The sequence below is a fragment of the Muntiacus reevesi genome, chromosome 1, assembly GCF_963930625.1.
Source record: "Muntiacus reevesi chromosome 1, mMunRee1.1, whole genome shotgun sequence".
Taxonomy (NCBI): Eukaryota; Metazoa; Chordata; class Mammalia; order Artiodactyla; family Cervidae; genus Muntiacus; species Muntiacus reevesi.
Window position 1 is genome coordinate 177,813,074 of NC_089249.1, and position 22,520 is coordinate 177,835,593.

General features: G+C 62.7%; 1 protein-coding gene across 1 annotated transcript in view; it reads right to left on the reverse strand.

Moving 5' to 3' along the window:
• Nucleotides 1-2,256: 2,256 nt before the first annotated feature.
• The window catches only part of KIF1A (kinesin family member 1A), an 86,099-nt gene continuing 65,835 nt past the window's right edge, over nucleotides 2,257-22,520 (reverse strand). The window contains exons 37-49 of the mRNA XM_065917196.1: nucleotides 21,085-21,190; nucleotides 19,051-19,077; nucleotides 11,456-11,570; nucleotides 10,331-10,464; nucleotides 9,508-9,569; nucleotides 9,163-9,308; nucleotides 8,495-8,695; nucleotides 7,996-8,073; nucleotides 7,326-7,450; nucleotides 6,488-6,640; nucleotides 5,794-5,986; nucleotides 5,219-5,337; nucleotides 2,257-4,890 (exon numbers count right to left, since the gene is read on the reverse strand). Coding sequence (XP_065773268.1) covers nucleotides 4,848-4,890; nucleotides 5,219-5,337; nucleotides 5,794-5,986; nucleotides 6,488-6,640; nucleotides 7,326-7,450; nucleotides 7,996-8,073; nucleotides 8,495-8,695; nucleotides 9,163-9,308; nucleotides 9,508-9,569; nucleotides 10,331-10,464; nucleotides 11,456-11,570; nucleotides 19,051-19,077; nucleotides 21,085-21,190 — 1,502 coding nt within the window. The 3' untranslated portion in view covers nucleotides 2,257-4,847. The remainder of the gene's footprint in view (nucleotides 4,891-5,218; nucleotides 5,338-5,793; nucleotides 5,987-6,487; nucleotides 6,641-7,325; nucleotides 7,451-7,995; nucleotides 8,074-8,494; nucleotides 8,696-9,162; nucleotides 9,309-9,507; nucleotides 9,570-10,330; nucleotides 10,465-11,455; nucleotides 11,571-19,050; nucleotides 19,078-21,084; nucleotides 21,191-22,520) is intronic.

Sequence of the window (22,520 nt, forward strand, 5' to 3'; positions counted from 1 at the left end):
CCGGGAGCTCAGCTCAGCGCTCAGAGAAGCCCCAGAAGCATGGGAGGGCCGGCGTGGGGTGGGGGGCGGCCCGAGAGGGCGGGTATGTGTGCACGTGGCTGATTCACTCTGCTGTACAGCAGAAACGAACACAGCATTGTAAAGCAACTAAATTCCAATTAAAAAAAATACCACACTGTCCTAATCCCCGTAGATTCATAGGTCAAAATGGATATTGTGACTTTTCTAGCTTTTATTTTTCTGTGCCAAATTTGTTTTAGCTATTCTAGCGCCTTTACTTTTCACATAAATTTTAGAATCAGGTGGTTGATATCTACAGGAATTTTGATTGAGATCATGTTGAATTTAAAAGTCAATTTGGGTAGAGATGACATCTTAATAAATACTGAATCTTCTAATTGTGAATATAACTCTTCATTTCACTTAGGTCTTTGATTTATCTCATCAGTGTTTTATAGCTTTCGGCACATTGATTTTCCAAGTATTTTGTTAGGATTTATGCATATGTAGTTCACATTCTTGCTGCTATTATAAATGTGTGCTTACTCGCTCAGTTGTGTCCGACTCTTAGTGACCAGATGAACTGTAGCCCGCCAGGCTCTTCTGTCCATGGGATGCTCCAGGCAAGAACACTGGAGAGTGTAGCCATTTCCTTCTTCAGGGGATCTTCTCAAACCAGGAATCTGCATTGCAGGCAGATTCTTTACCATCTCAGCCACCAGGGAAGCCGCCAGTATAAACGGTGCTATTTTTTAAATTCAGTTTCAACAGTTTATTGCTAGCATATAAAAATAAAATTTGTGTTTGTAATTCTGTAGCTTGTAATAACATATAATGGAAAAGAATCTGAGGAAGAATATACATATATGTGTGTATTCATATATATGCATATATAACAGTCACATTGATGTACACCTTAAACATAGTCAACTGTACTTTAATAAAACATAAAAAAATGAGAGTACATTAACGTTGCACTCGGCAGCCTTGGTTAACTCCTGTATTAATTATAGTGGATTTGGGGGATATTCCTTCAGAACTTACTGCCTTTTGCGCCATTCTTCTGTTCTGATCTGTGCACCTCCTCTTTCATTTTGCCTCACTGCCCTGGTCAGGAGCTCCACTGCCTTGCTGAACAGGGGTGATGGGAGAGGGCATCCTTGTCTTGTGCCCAGGCTTAAGCGTGAAGTCTTCACTTTCTGCTGTTAAGTGTGATGCTGGCTTGGGCTTCCCAGGTGGTACCAGTGGTAAAGAACCCGCTCCCCAGTGCCGGAGACATAAGGAGCGGGCTCGATCCCTGGATCGGGAAGAGCCCCTGGAGGAAGGCAAGGCAACCCACTCCGGTCCTGCCCGGAAAACTGCACGGAGGAGCCTGGCGGGCCGCAGTCCATGGGGTCACAGAGTCGGACACGACTGAGTGAGCAGACGCGCACACACACACACACGATGTGAGCTGCAGACAGTGTGGACACACTTCACCACGTTAAGGAAGTTATCCTCTACTTCAAGTTTTGCTTAGCAACGGATATTGGATTTTCATCAAATGCTTTTTCTGCGTCTATAGAGATGATAATGTGATTTCTCCTTTGTTAGCTTAATACAGTGAGTTAGAATGATCAGCTCTTGAACCGTGCTTGCATTCCCAGGATAAACCCACCTAGGTCACGGGGCATCGGCCTTTCTGTGTACCCCTACATTCAACTTGGTGAGACGCAGTGTGCGCTGCGTGCTACGTGGCTTAGCTTGTGTCTGCCTCTCTGTGACCCCATAGGCTGTAGCCCGCCGGGCTCCTCCATCCATAGGGTTCTCCAGGCAGGAATACTGGACTGAGTTGCCATGCCCTTAGTGAGATGTTATCGAGGGGATTTGTTTCTGTGTTGAAGGACACTGGTCTATGGTTTCATGGAATGTCTTTGTCCGGTTTGATTATGAGGTAACGCTGACCATGTGAAAGGACTTGAAGCTGCCTGGGCTGAGGGTGGAAGTACGCAGGGCTGGCGTACCCAAGGGCACCTGGAGCTGCTGAGACGGTGCAGCCCGTCCTGAGGGAAGCAAGTGGACGCTCCCGTGATAAATCCCATCCAGCACTTCCCACCCCTCAAGGCTCGCTCTTCCCCTCTCTGCCTGGCACTGGGAGGCGCGTGCGACCTCCAGACATGCTGGAAAGCTGGCCCTGCGGCTAGTTAAGGCCCCAGCAAACAGACCAACACACGAATAAAGCCGAGCAGGGGCCCGCGGGTCTGGTGTTGCATAAAGAGTCATTTTATTTCTTAACTGGACAGAGCTTAAGTGCACACACATGGGCAGGAGCCGAGAGCCTAACACTCGGGTTCAGGACACCAGGGAACTAGCCGTTACATCAGGATGGCGGTCACGGTGCAGGGGCCACACAAGCACGTATGTACAAGCCACGGGGGACTCGGGGACGGCCGGCCGCAGGAGGCCTGGGTCTGGGGAGAGGCCGCAGCCTCGTGTCTGTCCCAGGGGATGGAGGACGGGGCCTCTGGGGTTCCCGCGCTGGGGAGAGCTGATGGGGACCGGCATGGCAGCCCCATGCGGGCCGTAACATTGGTGACATTCAGGGACCCTCCTCGGGTGTCTTGCCTCATCCGGCCCAGGGGCGCCGAGGGGGTCCAGGACTGACGGGAGATCACCGCAGTCAGCCTGCTGCGTGTGTGCGTGTGTGTGCGTGTGTGTGTGTGTGTGTGTGCGCATTGTCAGAGAACGAAACGCTGGCATCTTAAGAACAGTCACTCCGAGCACAGAGGCCTTGAGACTGACAAGTCTCTCAACACCTGCCCCTGGCCCCCAACCCGGTCACCAGGGCCCAGACTCTCCTGCCCGGGGCTTTGCCCAGGGCCGCCACCGAAGGTGTGCCCCCCTTCCTGGAGGGGACGCGAGGACACCCCCAAATTCACAGCAGCTGCAGCCCGAGCAGCCTCAAGCACCGAAACAAAGCCCGTCTGAGAGAGGTGGCTCCCTGCATCCTTCCCGCCCCTCGGGGACGCAGCACGACCCCGCACACAACCTTCCTGTCTGCGCCCACCCCCGGGGCCTCCACCCTCGTGTCACCGGCGGGACGGGGTCCCGGACCCCCTGTGCTGGCTCCCACGGCACCCGGCCCGGGACAGTGGCTTTCCCGACGCGCAGACGGAGCTCTTGGGCCCAGGCCGAGAGGAGGCGGCGGAGATGGGCAGGGACACCCTGAGCGCCACGTCCCCGCCGGGATGGCAGGACGCAGCGGCCGTGGGAGCCCCCGTGGCCGTGGGGGCCCCGGACGCGGGCGAGTCCCTCAGGCCCGCCCCGCGCAGCAGGGGCTCTGCGGGCTGGCTGGCCCCAGGCACCCTGCCCCCAGACAGGGCCTCGGACCCCGGCGAGGCCGCGGCCTCAGGCTGGCTGACCTGAGGGGCCATGGCCGGGCCCTGCGCCCCAGTCTCCCCGCAGGACAGCGGGGCACTCGGGACTGACCCCCAGAGCTCACCCGTGCGTCCTCCCCCTGCCCGCGAGGCCGGCTCAGTGTTGGCTCCGGAGCGGCCGTCAGCCTGCTCTCTGCTCTCCGCCTCTAGGGACCCCGGGGCGCTCGGGCCTCTGGTTTCTGGACGGCGTTCGGTCGTCGTCTAGACCCTCCACCTCTGCCACCTGCTCCGGGTGCCGCTGAATGGATGGGGCTTGTGCTGTGGCTGCTCTCCCCTGAGCTGAAGAGGGGCCAGCCGTGTCTCTGGGAGGAGGAACAGCTCCCCGAAGACCCCAGGCCAGTGGGTTGCCCGACCAGACCCTCAGCCCAGGTGACCCTCGGGCATATAGTCTGAAGAGGGAACGAGACGGGTATCGTCATGAGAGGCCAGACCAGACACGGCGACACCCTCGGGCACAAGAAAAGGCTCCTGGAAGACGGACAGCCCAGCGCTGGCACTGGCCACCCGCACTGGCCGCCAGACTCTCCCCCAGGACCCCCGAACACTCCTCTCCTGGCAGGAGAGGGGCCCATGGCTTCCTCCCCGCAGCGACCTGGGGCTCACGCTGCCCACAGCCTCTCGTAGACCCAGCCCCGCCCCCGGCCAGCCCGGACACCGGGCACCACCCTGACCCTCTCACCCCAGACCTGGCGCCTGGGACCCCCCACCCGCTCCCAGGGGCGCGCGGCAAGCGTCCCCAGCGGTCACGGCTCGGGGGCTGCCGTCCAGGTGAGACACACGACCTCCTCCTGGTGCAAGGACACACCTGTGCTGCTCGGCCTTCAGGCAGCACAGCCCCGACACACACGCACACACGCACACACACACACAGGCCCGGGGACCAGGCCGGCCCTGCGTGCGTGGGGACAGGCCTCAGCTGCGGCCGCGGCAGTGCATCCCCGGGGCCGTCCGTCCAGCTCCACGTCCCCGTGGCCCCCGGGGAGCCGCCCCGACACGTCTGTCCCCAAGAGGCTTGGGAGGTGTGTGTGGGAACAAGGGGGCGGGTCCATCTGAATCCTACAGGTCTACGTGAAGGCATTAGAAATAAATACTTATAAATAGAACACAGTCTTATCGTTAATGTCTGAGGGAACTGTCTCAACGTCACTAACTAGCGTATATTAATTATAAGTCTGTCTATGCTTAAAAAAATATTAGAACGGCGGCGACGCCCCGGAACTGCTGCCCCCTGCCTTTCTGGCGCCTCCCGGCTCCTCCCACCCGGGGCGCCTCCTGCAGAAAGAAAGGACAACACGTGCGGCCTCTGCTGGGACAGGTCTTGTGGCAGGTCCCCGGCGGGGCAGGCATCCCAGGAGGCGGGCGGGGCTGGGCGGCGCTGACACAGACGGTGACGATGACGGGACGCGGGGCCGGGCCTGCGGGAGGCTGGGCTCAGACCCGCATCTGGGCAGACCTCCTCCTGGACAGCTTGGACCTGCGGGGCCGACAGGAGTGGCGGTCAGAGGGCCGTGCGCGCCTGCAGGCTGGCATGAGGGGCATCATGGGCACGCCCCTGCCTCCCTGACTGCCCGGGAGACGTACCCTCTGCCTCCTGCCCCTGGGACTTGGTGGGAGCAGCCCCCCTGCCCCCACAGCCTCCTTTAAAAGGTCCCCCGCTGGGGCGAGGCTCGACCACCCAGGGCCTGGTGGTCCCGACACAGAGGCGCCCTCCCGCCGGCCGACCGTGGGCTCTGGAGGCCTCAGGGACCCACACGCGGGGCAGGCCCTAGGCGCCCGTCGCGGCCCTCCGCAGGCGGACGTACCGTATGGTCCCGGCCAGCAGGGGGTTGAAGGCGTACAACCAGTCGTGCATGTCCTTGTCGCTGCTGGCCTGCAGCAAGATGCCCCGGTGCTCCGTGCACACCGCGAACGTGTTGGGGGTCTGCAGAGGGGGCCGCCGTGAGGGGCGCCAGGCCTCCCGCGCTCAGCCCGGGGCAGCCACCGCTCCTCGGGGGTTGGAGAAGGGGCAGAGCAGGACATCCGCGGGAGGGTCGGGGGCAAAGCTGGGGGCAGGAGCCTGCACTTCTGGGCCCAGAGCCCCGCTGGCCTGCAGGGCTCCTGACACCCTCTGTGGGTGTCTCTGGAGGAGGGACTATGTCATGAGCCATCAAACGGGGCATCCTTGGGATCCATGCTCGCCCCACCCCTCACTACTGGTCATCACCAGGATGGTGCGCCTCACGGGTGGGCAGAGTGACCCCAGAACACGAGAGGCTGAGCCCCACACCCCCACCCGTGACGTCCAGTCACACTGCCTCGGCCATGCAGTGAGGGGACGCGGCCCGCAGGGGACTGGGCCCGGCTCCCACCCTCCCCGCCAGCCCGTGGCGCGGCGCACCTTCAGCATGGCCTGCTGGTCCTCACTGTACTCCACCTGGGCGGTGGACAGGTTGAGCACGAACCGCTCCACGGCGTCCTTGTCACTGTTGTACATGTAGGCGTAGGGCCGCCGCACCACCACGAAGCGCTTGGCCCAGCCGGCCGTGTGAGGCTCCAGGAAGTGCAGGTAGCCCTTCTTGGAGACGATGGGGCTGCAGGGTGGCGACACGTCAAAACTATCTCCCCACGGCCTCCACCCGGCCCCCCGCAGCCTCCCACTGGGCCCCACCCCGGTCCAGGCTCTGGGCCACCCTCCTGTCCTCCACCTCAGCTCGTTTTCCACCCCTGCCCTAGGTCTGGGGGGGGCTTGGTCCTCTGACTACAGCACAGAGCTGCTCCTGCCCCACATCGAGGGGTGGTCTGCTGGCGACCAGCACTGTCCCAGGTCAGGGGGGCAGTGTCCTGACCCCCAGAACTGCCCCACATGGGGGTAGCAGTCTCCCGGCCTCCAGAACTGCCCCTGGTCAGGGGGCGGTCTCCCAACGCCCAGCACTGCCCCAGGTCTGGGGGCGGTGGTCTCCTGACCTCCTGCACTGACCCAGGTCAGGGGGTGGTCTCCTGGCCCCCAGCACTGCCCAGGTCGGGGCAGCTGCCGTCCCTGCAGAAGCAGAGCTGGGGTCCTCAGGAGCCGGCTGGGCGGGGCCCCCACACACCTGACGCGGATTTCCTGGATGTCGGGCACCAGCAGGCGCTGGGGCTCCTTGTCGGCTTCCGCTGCCCGTGCAGGGGAGGGGGGCTTCTTGGCATCCGCCTCGGGCAGGGGCTCAGGCTCCGGGCTAGCTGGCCGGGAGCAGGGCTGTAGGGTCCTGGGGGAGCAGAGTGAAGCTGCTGCAGTGCCAGGACGCCCCTGGAGAGCCTGGGAACCTCAGTGGGCTCCTCGGGGCCAGCATCACCCCCCGGGGCCTTGGGGCACCCGACTGGGTCCGCCCGCCACCGGGCCCTTCTCCAGGGGCGCCCTGGCCCCCCACCCCCACCCCAGAAAAGCAGCTCCTGGTCTCGACCGAGGCTGACTCGGCTTCCTCAGGGACCATCTGCGTGGAGAGAGCGGATGGTCCACGAACTGGCCCAAGGGGCCAATGCGCTGGCCAAGGCGGCCTGTCTCAGGATGGGGCCCAGAGGGCTTCATGCCTTTCTCAGTCAGAGGAAAGAGACCCCGAGGAGCTACAAGATCTGGGGCTCAGACACGGTGGTGTTGGCAGGGAGCCCCCACATCAGCAGAAGTCAGTGGACCCAAAGGGCCCCGAGTCTCTGCTTTGTCACCGCTTTTCCACTATTCCATTTGCCACTGGAAAGGCCTTTTGTTCAGTGTTTTGACCTGTTCCCAGCCTTATAGAAGAGCACAGTTTAAATTTACGCTTTAGCAGAAAGTGGCCCGGGACAGGCAGCGTGAGCCCTGCCCCGCCGCATGCCGCCCCCAGATGCCGCCCCCCGCCCCCCGCCATCCCCTTCTGCAGGCTCAGGCTGTGCGGGCCTGGCCCGGTGCGCACGTACCTCAGGTCAGAGGCCCCGTACCGGCCCTCGATCAGGGAGGGGCAGGTGGAGGAGGGGGTGAGCGTGGTGGCCCCCAGCGGGGACATGGACGGGTCCCGCAGCAGCGTGACCGACATCTCGGAGAGCTGCGGAGGAGACGGCATTCTCTGGGCCAGTGCGGGGCCCCCGTGGGGGGACACCCCCCACCCCTACTGCAGGCCAGACCCTCCCTGCCCGCCCCACCCAGGGCTTCGGGCTCTGCCTTGGGGGAACGGAAGACCCCTGGGAAAGGACAGAGGAAGGCGTAGCCTCTGAGCCCCGACATCAGTACATGTCGCCACGGCCACAGCAAGAGGAGCTCTGGGCAGAGGGCAGAGGCCAGGTCGCCCGCAGGGCCGAGTGAGAGCGCGGGCAGGATCCCCTCCAGAGGCTGTGTGGAGGGCAGCACACAGCTGGGGAATAGGCCCGAGGCTGCCGGCCCCGATGGGCCCCGGGTGAGGACGGAAACCAAGGAGGAGCTGGAGTCGCCCAGGACAGGTGCAGCGGGGTGAGGCCGGGTGGGACGGGGCTGCTACTGGGGACAGTGGGCAGAGGAGGGCGCCTCGCTTCTGCCCTGCATGGGCCCTGGCCTCCAGCCCTGAACTCAGAGGCAGCCCCCTGGGCTGGGAGAGGGTGCCCACCCCGCGCCCACCTTGCTCTCGCTGGCGCTGACGCAGACGTGGCTGTGGGTGTACTCTCTGTTGAAGGAGTGGGTGAGCAGCCGTAAGCACTGCGGGGAGAGCAAACGCCCGGTCAGGAGCCCCCGGACCCGGCTTGGACGTGGACGTGGGCGGCTGGCCGAGGGGCCGGGCACCGCAGGGGGACTCCCAGGGGATGGGGCCATCTGAGGAGTCCTGTGGCAGGCTGGGGCCTGGGCAAGAGGGGGTGGGGGCACACGAAGTGCAGGCGGCCTTCCCTGCGGCCCAACCAGCGGCAGAAAGGGCCGGCTCTGGTGGAGGTGGTGAGCTCCCCGTCACTGCAGGTATTCAGGGGGGGCAGGTCACTGCTTGGGGGAGGAGGCTGCAAACAGTGCCCGAGTCCCATTGTGGGTGGGAGGGGTGGGGACAGGGTCAAGGTGACTCTGGGACCCTCGTCCTCCCAGGTCCCAGCGGTTGCCGGCACCGGGAAGGGCCGGGAGGGTGGCCACCCACCTTGACAGCCAGCTCCCGCTGCCTCTCGCTGGGCGCCTCCAGGGATGCCGGCCGGGCCTCGGCCGTGAGCGGGGAGGAGGCGCTGGACGAGCCATGGGCCTCGGAGTCCTCGCTGGAGGCGGGGGATGGCGCCTCGGGGCCGGGCCGCTGGGCCGTCTCCAGCTTCTCCCGCAGCAGCAGATAGTGCCTTGTCTTCTCCACCTGCAAGGAGCGCGAGCACGGCCTCACTGCGCCCGCCGGGCGGGGAGGGCGCGGCCGCGCTGAGCCCCTGGCCCTCGGCAGGCCCGGGAGAGCCCGCCGCTCCGCCAGCTGCGCCCCAGCGCGAGCACACGGACAAGCTCCAGGGGCGCAGCCTCGGGAAGGGCCCAGAGCGTGGACGGATGCGGGCCCTGACGCCCTCTTTCCACCCGCTGCCCCGGCCGGTGGTCAGTGCCCGCTGCTGGACACGGGCTGTCCTGACCGGAGCCACCGGAGGGCCTCGCCGCTGCCCAGTTCTCCTCCCAGTGTCCTCGTCTCCGCTAACGCCCCCCAATCTGAGGCTGGACCAAGGATGAACGTTCCACCGGAAGCCGGGGGCCATTGTGAGGCCCTGAGCCCCATGACAGGCGGGCGTGCGAGCGCAGGCAGGGATGGGGGACCAGGGGGCGCCGGGGGGGCCCGGCCCTCACCTCCTGCAGGAGACTCAGCTTCTCCAGCTCCCACTGGTGGTCCAGGATGAGGCTGTCGCTGCGCGGCCTCCAGCCCGCCAGGTTCTCCTCGCCGCGGACATAGGCCACGGACGTGTCCAGCACCCGCCGGCGCCGCCGCTGCATGCCTGCATGGGCCGTGGATGTGGCGTACCCCGTGGGGGCCGCGCCCGCCCTCACCGTCCTCCAGCCCCCCAAGGTCTCTGAGTGAGGGGCACCCCGCATGGCAGCGTAGCCAACGTCACCCGATGTGCCCCGGGTCCCTTCTCCCTGCCCTCCGTCGGGGCCCCGCCACCCCGGGGCAGAGGGTGCAGGGCAGATGCCTACCTGGGCTGCCCGCGTCAGCCACGTGGCACAGGCTCAGCTCGTACACGCCCGTCACGCGGTTGCTGTGGAGAGGGGCGTTGTCACCCGCGTGGCGACGGGCGGGCGCCCGTTCACCGTCACGTGCACTCTGGGTACGAGCCGCATGGCCCGCACGCCAGGCAGTGGGGGCTAGGAGGTCAGGGTCCCCGACCCAGGCCCCCGCTGGCCCCCTTTTTCCTGGGGCCTCTGACTCTGCCTAGGGCACCCCACTAACCCGCTCATGGAGGGGGGGCCCGTGGTCCCAAGGTGACCTCCTGGACGACAGGGTCACGGGGTCATGGCCATCCAGGACCCCCACGCTCTTTCCTCCCGGCTGTGCCCCCCCGGGGCGGCCGCCCACAACACGGGGTGTGTGAGCATCACTGAAGGTGACCAGCAGGGACCTGGCACCCTGGGTGTCCCCACTCCTGGGGCGGGGTCCCTCCACTGCCTTCCTCCCCTCCCCTAAGAATGCAGAAGAGAACACTGGGCCTGGGGTCCAACCCCCTGGGTGCCGGGAGGCCTGGTTCTGCACACGTCCCTGGAGACATGCCGTCCAGGGTCCCTCTGCCCCACCTCCCCCGGGGCCCAGCGACAGGGCCCCGCGGCTGCTGCGGAGGAAGGTCACCCGGGGCCACCCATAGGGACCCCACTGTGGACACACAGGCCTTCCTGCTGCACCTGGCAGGCAGACCCCAGCTCTCTCCCGCCCCCCCAACACAACATCCGCATCCCCACAAGTGCGCAGAGGCCTCCTCCGGTGGTGCAAGCGAGACGGGCCGGAGAGCACTCCTGGCGGGCTCACCTCTCCGAGGCCCGCAGGCTCCCACTGCCGAATAGGTTGCGGATGGAGCGTGAGGCAGGCAGCTTGGCGTCGCGGGAGTAGAAGACCATGCAGAAGTCCTTGGTGACCACGGCCGGCTGCGTGCAGTTCTCCATCTGCGGGGGGGGGGGGGGGGAGGGGTGGGTGGGTTCAGCCCAGGCACACCCGGGCCGACCCAGACCCCCGCCCCGTCCTCTGCGGGGAGGCCCAAGAGCCACACCGCCTGCAGCCGCAGACCCTCCCCCTGCCCCGTCCCCGGGGCAGCCGCAGCCCAGGAGTCTCTGCCCCCACCTTGAACGAACTTCTGCTGGAGCTGCCGGGGTCCAGGGGCCAGGTGTCCCTGCAGGACACCCCGACATCCCAGACACAGGCCTCAGCCTGCTCACCGCGAGACTGGGATGATACACTCCCCAACATGTTTGTGAGGATCTGACCGGACCCTATCTGTGCACCCACGGGTCAACCCTAAAGGCCACAGGAGATCACTGCCCAACGAGCGAGCTGCTGACTTAAACAGCAGGTTCTTTGGTTTTCCTGAAGCTCCAGGCTGACAACTGACAAAGCGGATGTGTCCTGGGGTCTTGCTTGGGCAATATCCTACCAGTGTTTGCTCAGCTGAGCAAACCTCATCCCGTGGGGCGGTCACACTGGTCCCCATGTTACAGCCACAATTATTAGACTCTGGGGGTAGGGAGCGAGGGAGGGTGGGTACTTCAGTCTCTACCACCCTGCTGGCTGTCACACCAGCAAGAAATGCCCACACCCCCAGCCTCCTCCTGGGCTTCCAAGGAAGTCACAGCCAGAAACCCTTGGGATGGGGAAAAGAAGGCTTCTGTTCTTGTGCTGTCTGGAACATAGATGCAATGTCTGCTGGTGCTGCAACCCCAAGGACAAACCCACACACTAAAGACAGAGGAATCGACTAATTCTGAGCACTCCCACTAAAAGTACACAGATTTAACTCAAGGACTGAAGAAGCCCTCTGAGAAGATAACAGGGTTGACCGTGGTTGTGTGGGACTAACAAGCATCCTTATTGTCCTCTGGCCAGCAACTCAGGCTGGGGAGATGGGTGATTTGGGGGAGGCTCTGGGCCCAGGTTTCTTGCCTCGATATAAGCAGAGAGGGTCATGTAGATCTTCTCTCGGTAAGGGGTGACCCGGTTCAGCAAGAGGGAATTGTGCATTGAGCTGTCCCACGCAGCCTCAAACTGGTAAAAGGTTCTAGAAGGAAGCAGAGACGAGGGAGAAAGATGACGGAGCGTGGTGTGCTCTCGGCGGGGACGGGGACATGCAGACAGACCACAAAGACAGACGGACGTGTGGGCAACCTGCAGGGCGAGCCGCTGGGGCCGGAGTCCAGGGAGGACAGACCCCTCCTTACTCAGGACCGGCCTGGGCTGGGGGCTCTGGACGCCCCACCAGGAGGAGCCCTGGAGCGCTTTCAGCTCCACCCTGGGGGATGGGAGGTTTCAGCCCGGGACTCTGGAGCTGAGGTGGGGATGGGAGGGTGGAGGGGAGAGAGGCTGTGACCACAGTGGGAGAGGAGAGGCGAGGGACCCCCTGAGCCTGAGTAAGGAGGCACACGGTCTCTCCCTGGACCCGAAGGGAGCCTGCGGGTCTGTAGAGCTCTCCGCGGCATCTCCTCCCCAACTGACGGCCCTGGGGAATGATGCTGGGGGTGGAAACCGGGGCAGCCCCCCAAAGACAACACAGCCCCTGCGGCCACGGCTGGGCCCCACAGAGCACAGAGCAGGCGGCGTGTGCTTCTTTCTGTCCCCAGGCTCTAAGTCAGGAAGCAACGACCGGGGCATGAGCGCCGTAGCCAGGAACCCATGCTGCGGGCGGCTTGGGGCAGCCTCAGGGGCCAGACGAGTGGTGGCTGCCACTCTGGCCGGCTTTCCTGTTACTCGACAGTTTCTGCTCTCAATCATTCTAACCCCTGCCTCAGTCCCGGCGTGAGTCGAGGACCGTCACTCATGAGCTGGGAATTTGCCTGAAACCCTAACGTGGCCACTCTGCGAGCCCTGGCAGCCCCAGCTTCTCCGGTTTCCACCCAGCATCCCCACGCAGACGCGGCAGAGAACATGTCAGCGCAAGCGGGGCGCCACACACGCGCCCGCACGGCCAGCCCCGCCCAGGGGAGTGGACGGCAGGGAGGTGAAGGCACCGCCCCGTCTCCGCGGCGTCTGCGCCACGGGCGAAGCAGCGGACAGGGCGGGGCCAGTGCCGGGCACGACACGGAGGCAGACCCACAGGGAGGAGGGGAGGACAGCAGGGACCGGAGGGCGGGCGGGGAGCGGGGCGGACATCAGAGGGGAGAGGAGACTGGAAACCGGAGAGGGCGGGCCAGCGGGCGCGGAAGAGAAAAGTGAGCTGTACCTAGTGTCACTTCCAAACGAAACGCTAAAGGCGGAGGCAGCCAGGACACACGTACACACACAGAAGAGACCACATGTCAGAACGAGCACTGTCACCCGGCCAGGTACAAGCTGACACGGAGCAGGCGGGCGCCGCACCACGCTGCCCACGGGCTGCCGACCGCCGGCCCGGGGCCCAGACACAACCCGGGGGGCCCGCTCTGAGCACAGGAGGGTGGGGGCCCACTCTGAGCCCCGGGGGGTGGAGGCCCACTCTGAGCCCCCCGGGGGTGGGGGGCCCACTCTGAGTCCACGAGCAGACACCCCATCCCCTGTGTCCTTGGGTCCGTCCCCAGCAGGACCAGCTGGGCATGCCTGGAGCTGCCACCCAGAACCAGAGGGATGCCCTCTGTCCCAGGGGCCCCCAGATGCCCCAGCTCTGAGGGTCCGGGCCCGTGGACAGAGCCAGAGGCCCACTGCAGCCCAGCTCAGGGCAAGATGCCACTTGACAGCACATGACCTCGGGCTGTCAGCAGACACGCCATGCCCTGCCTCCTGGTCAGATGGTGGCGGTCACTGTCCTGCCTCACTGAGCCATCCTGCCGGCTACGTGAGCCGGTGTGGAGCGGAGGACAGTGCCTGGGCGGCGTGGGTCAGGACTAGTCCTCACCCCAGACGCCCCCAGTGGCCAGCACCTGGCTCAGTGCTGCCCCGTCCACCTGCCTCAAATTTCGCTGAAGGACACCGCTGGATTCCTTCCCTGGCAAGTGCTGGGGTGCGAGGACCCAGCCCACCCCAGAAAGGCCGGAGAGCGGCCCCTGCCCATGTGAGACGCAGGCAGTCACGCGGGGGCCCCTGAGCTTGCTGGACAGGGCGTGGGAGGCACTGACTCATGCCCCGTTGATGACATGGCAGGAAACTCAGACCCAGTGGGCTCAGAGGGAGCCACGGTGTACCCAGGTGGCAACTGGGAGGTGGGGGGCCCCCCGGGACCCCACACCCGAGTAGGCATCAGGTCACCCGGGAACTACCCCCCCACCCCCCGCAGCGCCGCTCCCTCTGAGCGACACTCAGCCAGACCCCGTGCCACTTTTAAGGGGGACAGGTGGTCTAGACATGGGGACTCTGGAGCCACAGGGTCCGCTTCACTGAGAACTGGTCAGGAACGCAGATTTCAGGGCCCTCGCACCCACAGAAGCAGAGATGCCGCGTGGGGCCACCTCGAGGGCAGAGAATCGGCAGTTCACAGTCAGCTTGGCCCCAGCATCCTGCGGACCCTCTGCACCCAGGCATCCTGGGGAAATGGGCCACAGTAGGGCCAGCCCAGCCGCTGCCCCGGCGAGGCCGTGGGGCCTAGTCTGCCCTGCCAGCCACGCGACGTGCTCCGGACTCCACTTGAAACGGGGCAGGCACCCAGGCTGCACCCACAGCAGAGCCTCCCAGGCTCCAGCAGGGGGAGCTGGCCTGCACGCTCCCTGGCTGTGCGGAAACTGATCGGCACAGTTCTGCAGCCCTCACACTCCTCTGTCCACGTCCAGGAGGCTCGGCTGACTTCCTGACTACAGGTGAGCCCTCCAGGCGGGGAGAAGGTCCTGGGTGAGGGGCCCTGTCGAGGGGCCTAAGGGGTCGGGCAGCAGGGGCCTGGAGACAGGACAAGCAAGGTTCAATTCCGGGACAAATAGTGTGAGGCTCAGACAAGCAAGGGCCCACATGGGGAAGACGGAACTGGGGGCTTCCCTGGTGGCCCGGTGGTTAAGGCTCTGAGCTTCCACTGGTTTGACCCTAGTCAGGAAACTAAGACCCCACATGCTATGTTGTAAGGCCAAAAAATAAAAATGATTAAAAAGAAAACGTTAAAAAAAAAAAAAAAAAAAAAAAAAAAACTTTGTTGACAAGGAAAATGTCATGTGTTGCAAAACATCCTTCCCGTCTCATTTCTTGTTCAAACAGCGCAACCTTGTGGCCAGGCAGGGGTCCTGCCAGACAGGGATCTGTTCTCCCGGGTCTACGTCAGGGGAGCCAGCGTTAGTCCTGCCTCTGCATCCTCTCAGCATGTTAAAAAGCAGAGACATCACTTTGCCAACAAACGTCCGTATAGTCAAAGCTATGGTTTTTCCAGTAGTCGTGTATGGATGTGAGAGTTCGACTATCAAGAAAGCTGAGCACTGAAGAATTGATGCTTTTAAACTGTCGTGTTGGAGAAGACTCTTGAGAGTCCCTTGAACTGCAAGGAGATCAGTCCTGGGTGTTCATTGGAAGGACTGACGCTGAAGCTGAAACTCCAATACTTTGGCCACCTGATACAAATAGCTGAATCATTTGAAAAGCCCCTGATGCTGGGAAAGATTGAAGGCAGGAGGAGAAGGGGACGACAGAGGATGAGATGGTTGGATGGCATCACTGACTCAATGGACATGAGTTTGAGTAGTAAACTCCAGGAGTTGGTGATGGACAGGGAGACCTGGAGGGCCTTCCACGGGGTCACAGAGAGTCAGACACAACTGAGCGACTGAACTGAACTGAACTGCACCCTCTTGGGGCTGCAGGAGGCCCTGGGGTGCTCAGAGGCCCAGGGGCTGCCCAGGGGGAGGTAAGAGAATCTCAAGGCTCCCAGCACGACCCCCTGGGCACTCTTTGAGTGTGACCACCTCCCCTGTTGCGACAGCCTGACAGGGCTCATTCAGACAACTTCTGAGAAGCGTCAAAGCCGTGGGCGCCCATGGGCAGGCACAGTGGGCAGCCTGGTGCAAATGGGTCTGCTGAGAATCTGCAAATGAAGCCCCTCCCTTGAGGTGTCAACCAGAAATGCCTTAGACTCTGGGAAGTACGTTTCTTGACAACGTCACCTTTAGTAGAAGTGGCCTAGGAACTCAGGGAAGGTGATCCGAGCCCCTGAATTGCAGCCAGCGCAGCCCTCCTATCCAGTGGGGACCAGGGTCACAGGGTGCAGCCACGCGGCTAAGAGCAGGAGAGCGGCCTTGAACCTCAGAGACTCAGCTCTTCGCACAGCCGAGCGGCGTCTCCCGCCACGCAGAGCGAGCACTCTGGCCAGAGGGATGGAGGGAAGGGAGGATCAAGGGGTGAGGGGACAAATGAACGCCTCCCCAGCATCTGAGCTTCCTGGAGACAGACTCCTCCTATTTAGTTTTTAATCCCCCTTTTGAACAATTGCAGAAGAAGGCTCACATGTGATGGATGAATGAATCAATCAGTGGGGCTGTGTCCCATGTGACGAGTGAATGAATGAGTGAGTGGGGGTCAGATCCTGTGTGACGGATGAATGAGTGAGTGAGTGGACGTTGTGCCCTGTGTGACGGGTGAATGAGTGAGTGGGGGTCGTGTCCCATGTGATGAATGAATGAGTGGGGTTGTGTCTGTGTGACGGATGAATGAGTCAGTGAGTGGGGGTCGTGCCCGTGTGATGGATGAATGAATGAGTTAGTGGCGTCCTGTCCATGTGAGGGATGAATGAATGAATGAGTGGGAGTCGCGCCCTGTGTGAAGGATGAATGGATGAGTGAGTGGGGGTCATGTCCTGTCGATGGTGCAGCAAACAGGACAGAGAGGAGACTCCACAAGTTCCCAACCCGGGCCCGTCCCAGGGAGGCTGGGGCAGTCCTTGGGGCACCTGAGCCACCTGTCTGGAGAAATCCGATCCTGTGCCTGGTGGAAGGGGTGAGGGTCACTGTGGGCCACCGTCCTCCCCAGCCTCACACTGCCTTACTTTATAGGGTCTCGTGGCCCCTTGCTGCCCCGGGCACCCGGAGCCTGGGGCAGGAGAGTGAGCCCAGGTAAGATGCACAGACGGGGTGGAAGATGGAAGGTCTGACCTCACTCTTCGTGGGTCAGGCTGGGTCACCACCTCTCCTCCTTGCTCCCCACTGTGAGAGTGAGACCCCCGCATCTCAGCAGGGCTCCTCTGGAAAACGGGTGTGGTTAGGTTTTTAAAAACTAGGCTCTTTGCTGAGGAGGTTTGTGCTTTAGTAGTATTTCAAATTAAATGCTAGGACTCGAGAGAGTCCCCTGAATGCAAGGAGATCAAACCAATCCATCCTAAAAGAGATCAGTCCTGAATATTCATTCAAAGGACTGATGTTGAAGCTGAAACTCCAGTCTGTGGCCACCCGATTTGAAGAACCAACTTACTGGAAAAGACCCTGATGCTGGGAAAGATTGAAGGCAGGAGGATAAGGGGACGACAGAGGATGAGATGGTGGGATGGCATCACCGACTCAATGGACATGAGTTTGAGCAAGCTCTGGAAGATGGTGAAGGACAAGGAAGCCTGGCGTGCTGCAGTCCCTGGGGTCGCAAAGAGTCAGACATGACTGAGCGAGGGAACAACGTCGGACACAACTGAGTGACTGAACAAGAAGGTAGCAGTGAAAACAACCACACTACACACATTAACAAGTTCCGCGTGCAAGGCCCCTCCTCAGAGCTTGTCCCATTCATCTCATTTAGCCTCACACGCTGAGGCAGCCCTCAGAGTCCCCGGCCTAGGGGACAGACCACAGGCTCCGGAAGATCCTGCCACACGTGCACGTTCGCACAGCCAGCCCGGCCAGCCGGTGCAGCCCCCAGGCCCCACCCCACCCCAGACATCAAGACGGCACCCTCTGCTCATCCCCAGAACCTCCCACCACAGCAGTTTCCTGCTGCGTGAAGCAGGCCCTAGCCCAAGGCTCGGGGCTCTGACCCCTCACCCTTCCCAGCACGCTGGGCCTCCTCTTGCAGGCCAAGGCCACTGGGGGCCATGAGCCCAGCGCTGCACCTGGGGGCTGGGGTGAGGCCCTTCTGCAGCCTGGGGGCTGGGGCAGAGGTCCTGCTGAGTAGGAGCCCCACCCCCACCCCAACCCAAGGCCCTCTCCTTCTGGACACAGGGAGTGTTTCTATTTCGTGATGTATCTGCAGGGGGTGTACTGGACCAGCCTGAGCACACCTCTGTCACACCGGGCTGGTTGTGGACACGCAAACTGGAACAAAATGCCCATACCCCTGTGTGATCGTACTGATGGACTTATCAGGGAAACAGGCCCGAAGTCGGGTCCCCTCCGGGGGTGAACCCCAGAGCTCTCTGAGAACAGGCGGACTGCAGCCTGCAGCTGCATGGCGGGCCCAGTTTGCTTCCAGGACCAGCTGGCAGGCTGCCACCTCCAGGAAGCCCTCCAGGCTACCCAAGAGGGGCAGGGCCCTGCTCTCTGGGCCCCGCAGGGATGTGACCCTCCTCTAGTGCAGCCTCACCGCAGGTCTTCCTTGACAGAGTCCCCCCCACAGCCAGCTGCCTCCCAGGGAGGGCCTGATCCTGCCTCGGGTGCGCATGCCCTGGGGACACGCTGACAGAAACTACAGCCTCTGACTACCCCTTGAGGCCTCAGCTAGAGCTGCCCAGGGCACATTCAGAATGACCATCCATCCCAACACATCGCATCAGACCTGACCCCTCCCTCTGCCCTGGGCCCCACCCTGAGAAGGGGCAGGCACCGCCCCCGCGCCCCGCGCCCCTTCAAGGACCAGGCGTCCTCACTGGAGGCCTTCTGCTGCCCTCTTCCTCTTTCAGAACAGAGACAACAGGGCGCCCAGCTCTGGCCACAGTCCACAGGGGCCCAAAGCAGGCCGCGGCCTCAAGGACAGCGTCTGTAACAGGGACTGCGAGGTGGTCCACCCCAGGGCCTCCGGGACCCTGCACCGGGTCGCCAAGGCCAGAGCTCAGGTGGGGAGGGATCTCCCTGCCCGGCCCAGGAGCCCGTGACTCAGGGGCTGGTCCTGGGACCAGCAAGTCCGGAGCCTGGGCCCTTCGCCCCTCACCACCCACCCCCTTCCAGAAGGGTGTGTGGCAGCCTCGCCAGGAGCCTGGCTGGGTGAGGGGCCCGCACCTGGGGCAGCGGGGCAGAGCGGGGAGGGCTGGGCTGGCCGTGCCTGTCTGCCCCCCGTCCTGCGCCCATTATGCACCTTTGCTCTCTCACTGTGCGGGGAGGGGGCCGGCCAGCCTGCATGCGGGCGCCTGCTCCTGCTGGGGCAAGGTGGGGCACGGGCAAGGCTCGGGGGGCGGAGGGGAGCGGGAGGCCAGCCATCGTCTACAAGGGCAGAAACTACCGAAGCAGCCAAGATCGAGAGTGGAGGGTGGGGGTGCTCAGCCACGGGTGGGGGGGGCGGGGGGGGGGTGGAGGGCAATGGGGAGGAAGCGGTGTGACGGGGAGAGGAAAAAGGAAATAAAACGGGAGGAGAAGACAGCAGAGACAGACGGGGAGGTGAGCGAGTGTGGAGGGGCCCGAAAGCTGGAATGAGATCTCGGGGCTGTGGAGTGGGGGCAGGCTGAAAGAAACCAGGGGCACGGATGGTACCTAGGCATGTCCGAATCAAGAAACTGCCTGCAAAACACAAACAATCACAGGTTAGTTGGGGGGGGCCGGGGGTGGCAGCAGCGGAGCAGGCGGGGCAGCGCGCAGGCGGCCCAGCGGAGCCAGAGGCCGCACAGCGTGGGGACCCTGAGCGGGGGTAGGGTGGTCGGGGCTGCGGCGAAGCAGGCGGGCAGCCGAGGCGTGGGGCCCAAGGCCGGCCTGGGTCTCCCGGTGGGGAGAGGGCCTGCCCCGTCACCCGCAGAGCTCTGACGACATCAGCCAGGGTCCGGGGAACAGAGGGCCCTTGGAGGAGCTGCTGGTCGACCAGCCAAGCCTCTGCACGCCGCCCGCCTGGGGCCACTCGCTGACGGGGTCCCCGAGACTCTCCCCAGGACGGGGCTCGGGTCAGGACCGTGTTGGAATGAGACAGCAAGGAAGAGGGGGAGCCAAGCAAGGGCCAAAGCAGCTGCGGGCAGGGACTCTGGTCTGGGGGCTTCCTGGAGCCCCGGGGGCCCTGACCTCCCGCACTTGAGTTGGCCTCTCGTCCCATGGTCCCCAGGGCACAGGCCGGGCCTGCCAGCGATGGATGCTCTGACTTCCAGGAGCAGGGCGAACCTTTTCAGCCAAAGCCCCACAGACCCGAGGTCCAGCCCCCTAAGCTCTCCAGGACAGAGCCCAAGACGGGGCTGGCCATGTGTCCCTCAGCCACTGTGCCGGCTGGAGGTCGGGAGCCCAGAAACATGGTCCCAGAGGCACCCTCACCCCCCTCCTCTCCCCGGTCCACTCCCCTTCTAGCCCAAGAATGGAGGTGTTGCCAGGACAAAGGGAGGGTCAGAGATTGGGGGAACGCTGAGGTCAGCCTCCCTGGTGACACGGGTCCCCTCGGCCCCACCCCTGGTCCGGCCTCAGAGGCCCGTGTCCCCACAGGCAGCCCGTGAGAGGGCGCCAGGCCCTCCTGCCGGGTCCCCAGGATGTGCCCCCACAGCGACGGGCCTACCCGCACGTGCCGCACCTACCTTCCCGTAAGCCCGGCCTGCCTGTCATGGTGCCCCCACCCTCGAGAGAACACCCCCCAGCATCCTCACCCAACCCTCCCTCCTCTGGACACGAGTGCAGGCTGCGTTTCCTCCTGAAGGTTCCAGGGCAGGGCTGGAACAGAGCCACGCCTGCCCCTGCGGGGTCGCTGCCCCCTCTCCGGGGAGCCTGCGAGGAAGCCCAGCTCTGTCTGGACCAGGACCCTTCATCAATATGGATCCAGCTCCCCTGGCAAGGGGGGCCCCACCTGCTCCAGCGCACCCAGCCCTCAAGATACTTTCTGCAAACACGGTTCAAGAGCCCATGGAGATGCCCATGGCTGGAGCTCGGGGTCAGCTCTCGGCTTCTGCCCTTTGGACCAGGTTGAGCCTTCGGGACTTGGGAGCCCCTTCCCCATGTCCCCACAACCCCAGGAAGCAGTGTCTCAGACAAGGCCAAGCCTACCAACATCCCCCCAGGAGGGTGGCTCTGGCAGGGAGCTGTCCACCCCAGCCTGGCCCCCAGAGGCCTCTCCCCCAAAACCCCCGAGCCCGGCAAACCCAGTAAGGAAGAGCGTGTGCCAAGCCATGCTGTTGGACACACCCCCACCCCAGGATGCCAGACCACCGGCCGGCTCAACCCTGAGCTCCTCCAGGACCCTGGGCCGCAGGGAGGATGCCTGCCAAACAGGACATGTGCCCGCAGCAGCGTGGCTGGGAAATCCGGCCCGTTCGTCTGCCCACTGCCCCATGCTGCCTCCCTCCCACGAGAGTCCTGAGGACAGGACCCGGCTCCTCCACCAGCCATGCCCATGTGCCTCTCCAACAGGTGAGCGAGCGACAGCTCGCCAGGGGACCACACGGCCACAAGCCCCTCCCTGCACCACCTCCTGGAGGGCCAGGAAGAAGGCCTGGAGAGCTCAGGGCCCTGCGCAGCCGGGCAGGCCAGGAGGGGGGCTGAGAACACACCCCGGGCCCCAACTCAGGCCCTCCTCCAGAGAGCGCCAACCCCGAGTGGACTCACCGGTCATCCTGGGCCGGGCAGATGTATCCGGATGAGAGGATGCTGAGTGACAAGATGTTAGGGTCGATCAGGGACTCGTCCGTTTCCGGGGTGTTTCGGATGCGACCTGCGGAAAGCGGGGTGGGCTGCAGGTCACTTCCCAGGAGGGCAGGTGGGCGCCAGGTCCCCGCTCTCCACCTCTGCCTGGGCAGGAGCTTCTGGCTACGAATCCGTGCCACAGGGCTGCCCACACGGCCACAGGGGCACCCAGCTAAAGGCAACATCGAGAGGTGCAGGGAGGCCCACGCAGGCTCTGCAGTTGGAATCCAGACTGCTGAGAGAAATACCAACTACCTCAGATATGCAGGTGACACCACCCTAATGGCAGAAAGTGAAGAGGAACCAAAGAGCCTCTTGATGAGGGTGGAAGAAGAGAGTGAAAAAGCTGGCTTGAAACTCAGCATTCAAAAAACTCAAGATCATGGCAACTGGTTCCATCACTTCATGGCAAATAGATAAAGAAAAAGTGGAAACAATGCAGATTTTATTTTTCTGGGCTCCAAAATCACTGTGAATGGTGACTGCAACCACAAAATTAAAAGACGCTCCTTGGAAAAAAAGTTATGACAAACCTAGACAGCGTATTAAAAAGCAGAGACATCACTTTGCTGACAAAGGCCTATCCAGTCAAAGCTATGGTTTCCCAGCAGTCATCTATGGACGTGACAGTTGAACCATAAAGAAGGCTGAACACCATAGAATCTGTGCTTCTGAACTGTGGTGTTGGACAAGACTCCTGAGAGTCCCTTTGACAGCAAGGAGAACAAATCAGTCAATCCTAAAAGAAATGAACCCTGGATATTCATCGGAAGGACTGATACTGAAGCTGAAGCTCCTGATATGAAGAGCCGACTCTTTGGAAAAGACCCTGATGATAGGAAAGATTGAGGGCAAAAGGAGAAGGGGACAACAGAGGATGAGATGGTTGGATGGCATCACCGACTCAATGGACATGCATTTGAGCAAGCTCCAGGAGACGGTGAGGACAGGAAAGCCTGGCGTGCTACAGTCCACGGGGTCACAAAGAGTCGGACACAATCTAGTGACTGCTGCCCATGGCGCTGCCTGTCAGTGGACGTCCTCCCGCAGCATAAGTTCTGAGCTTCTCAGTCTCTCAGCCATAAATAACTCTTGCAACATCTCCCCAACCCAGCTGATAGGTTCCAATCACCCAGCCTGGAACCCACAGGCCCTGCTACTTGTTGGAAGAGGACATCTTAGCAAGATGAGAAGGAAAAAATGTTTCCTCTCTTTTTATACTTAAGAAAAAGAAGAGAAACACTGAGTCAAAAATGTCTCCTTGCGAGGGCTATTTCCAGCCAAGCCCTCTAAGATGCCTGCACTTGTGGTGGGGGTACGGGGGTGACTCTGTCTATAAAAGGCACCAGAACCGCCAC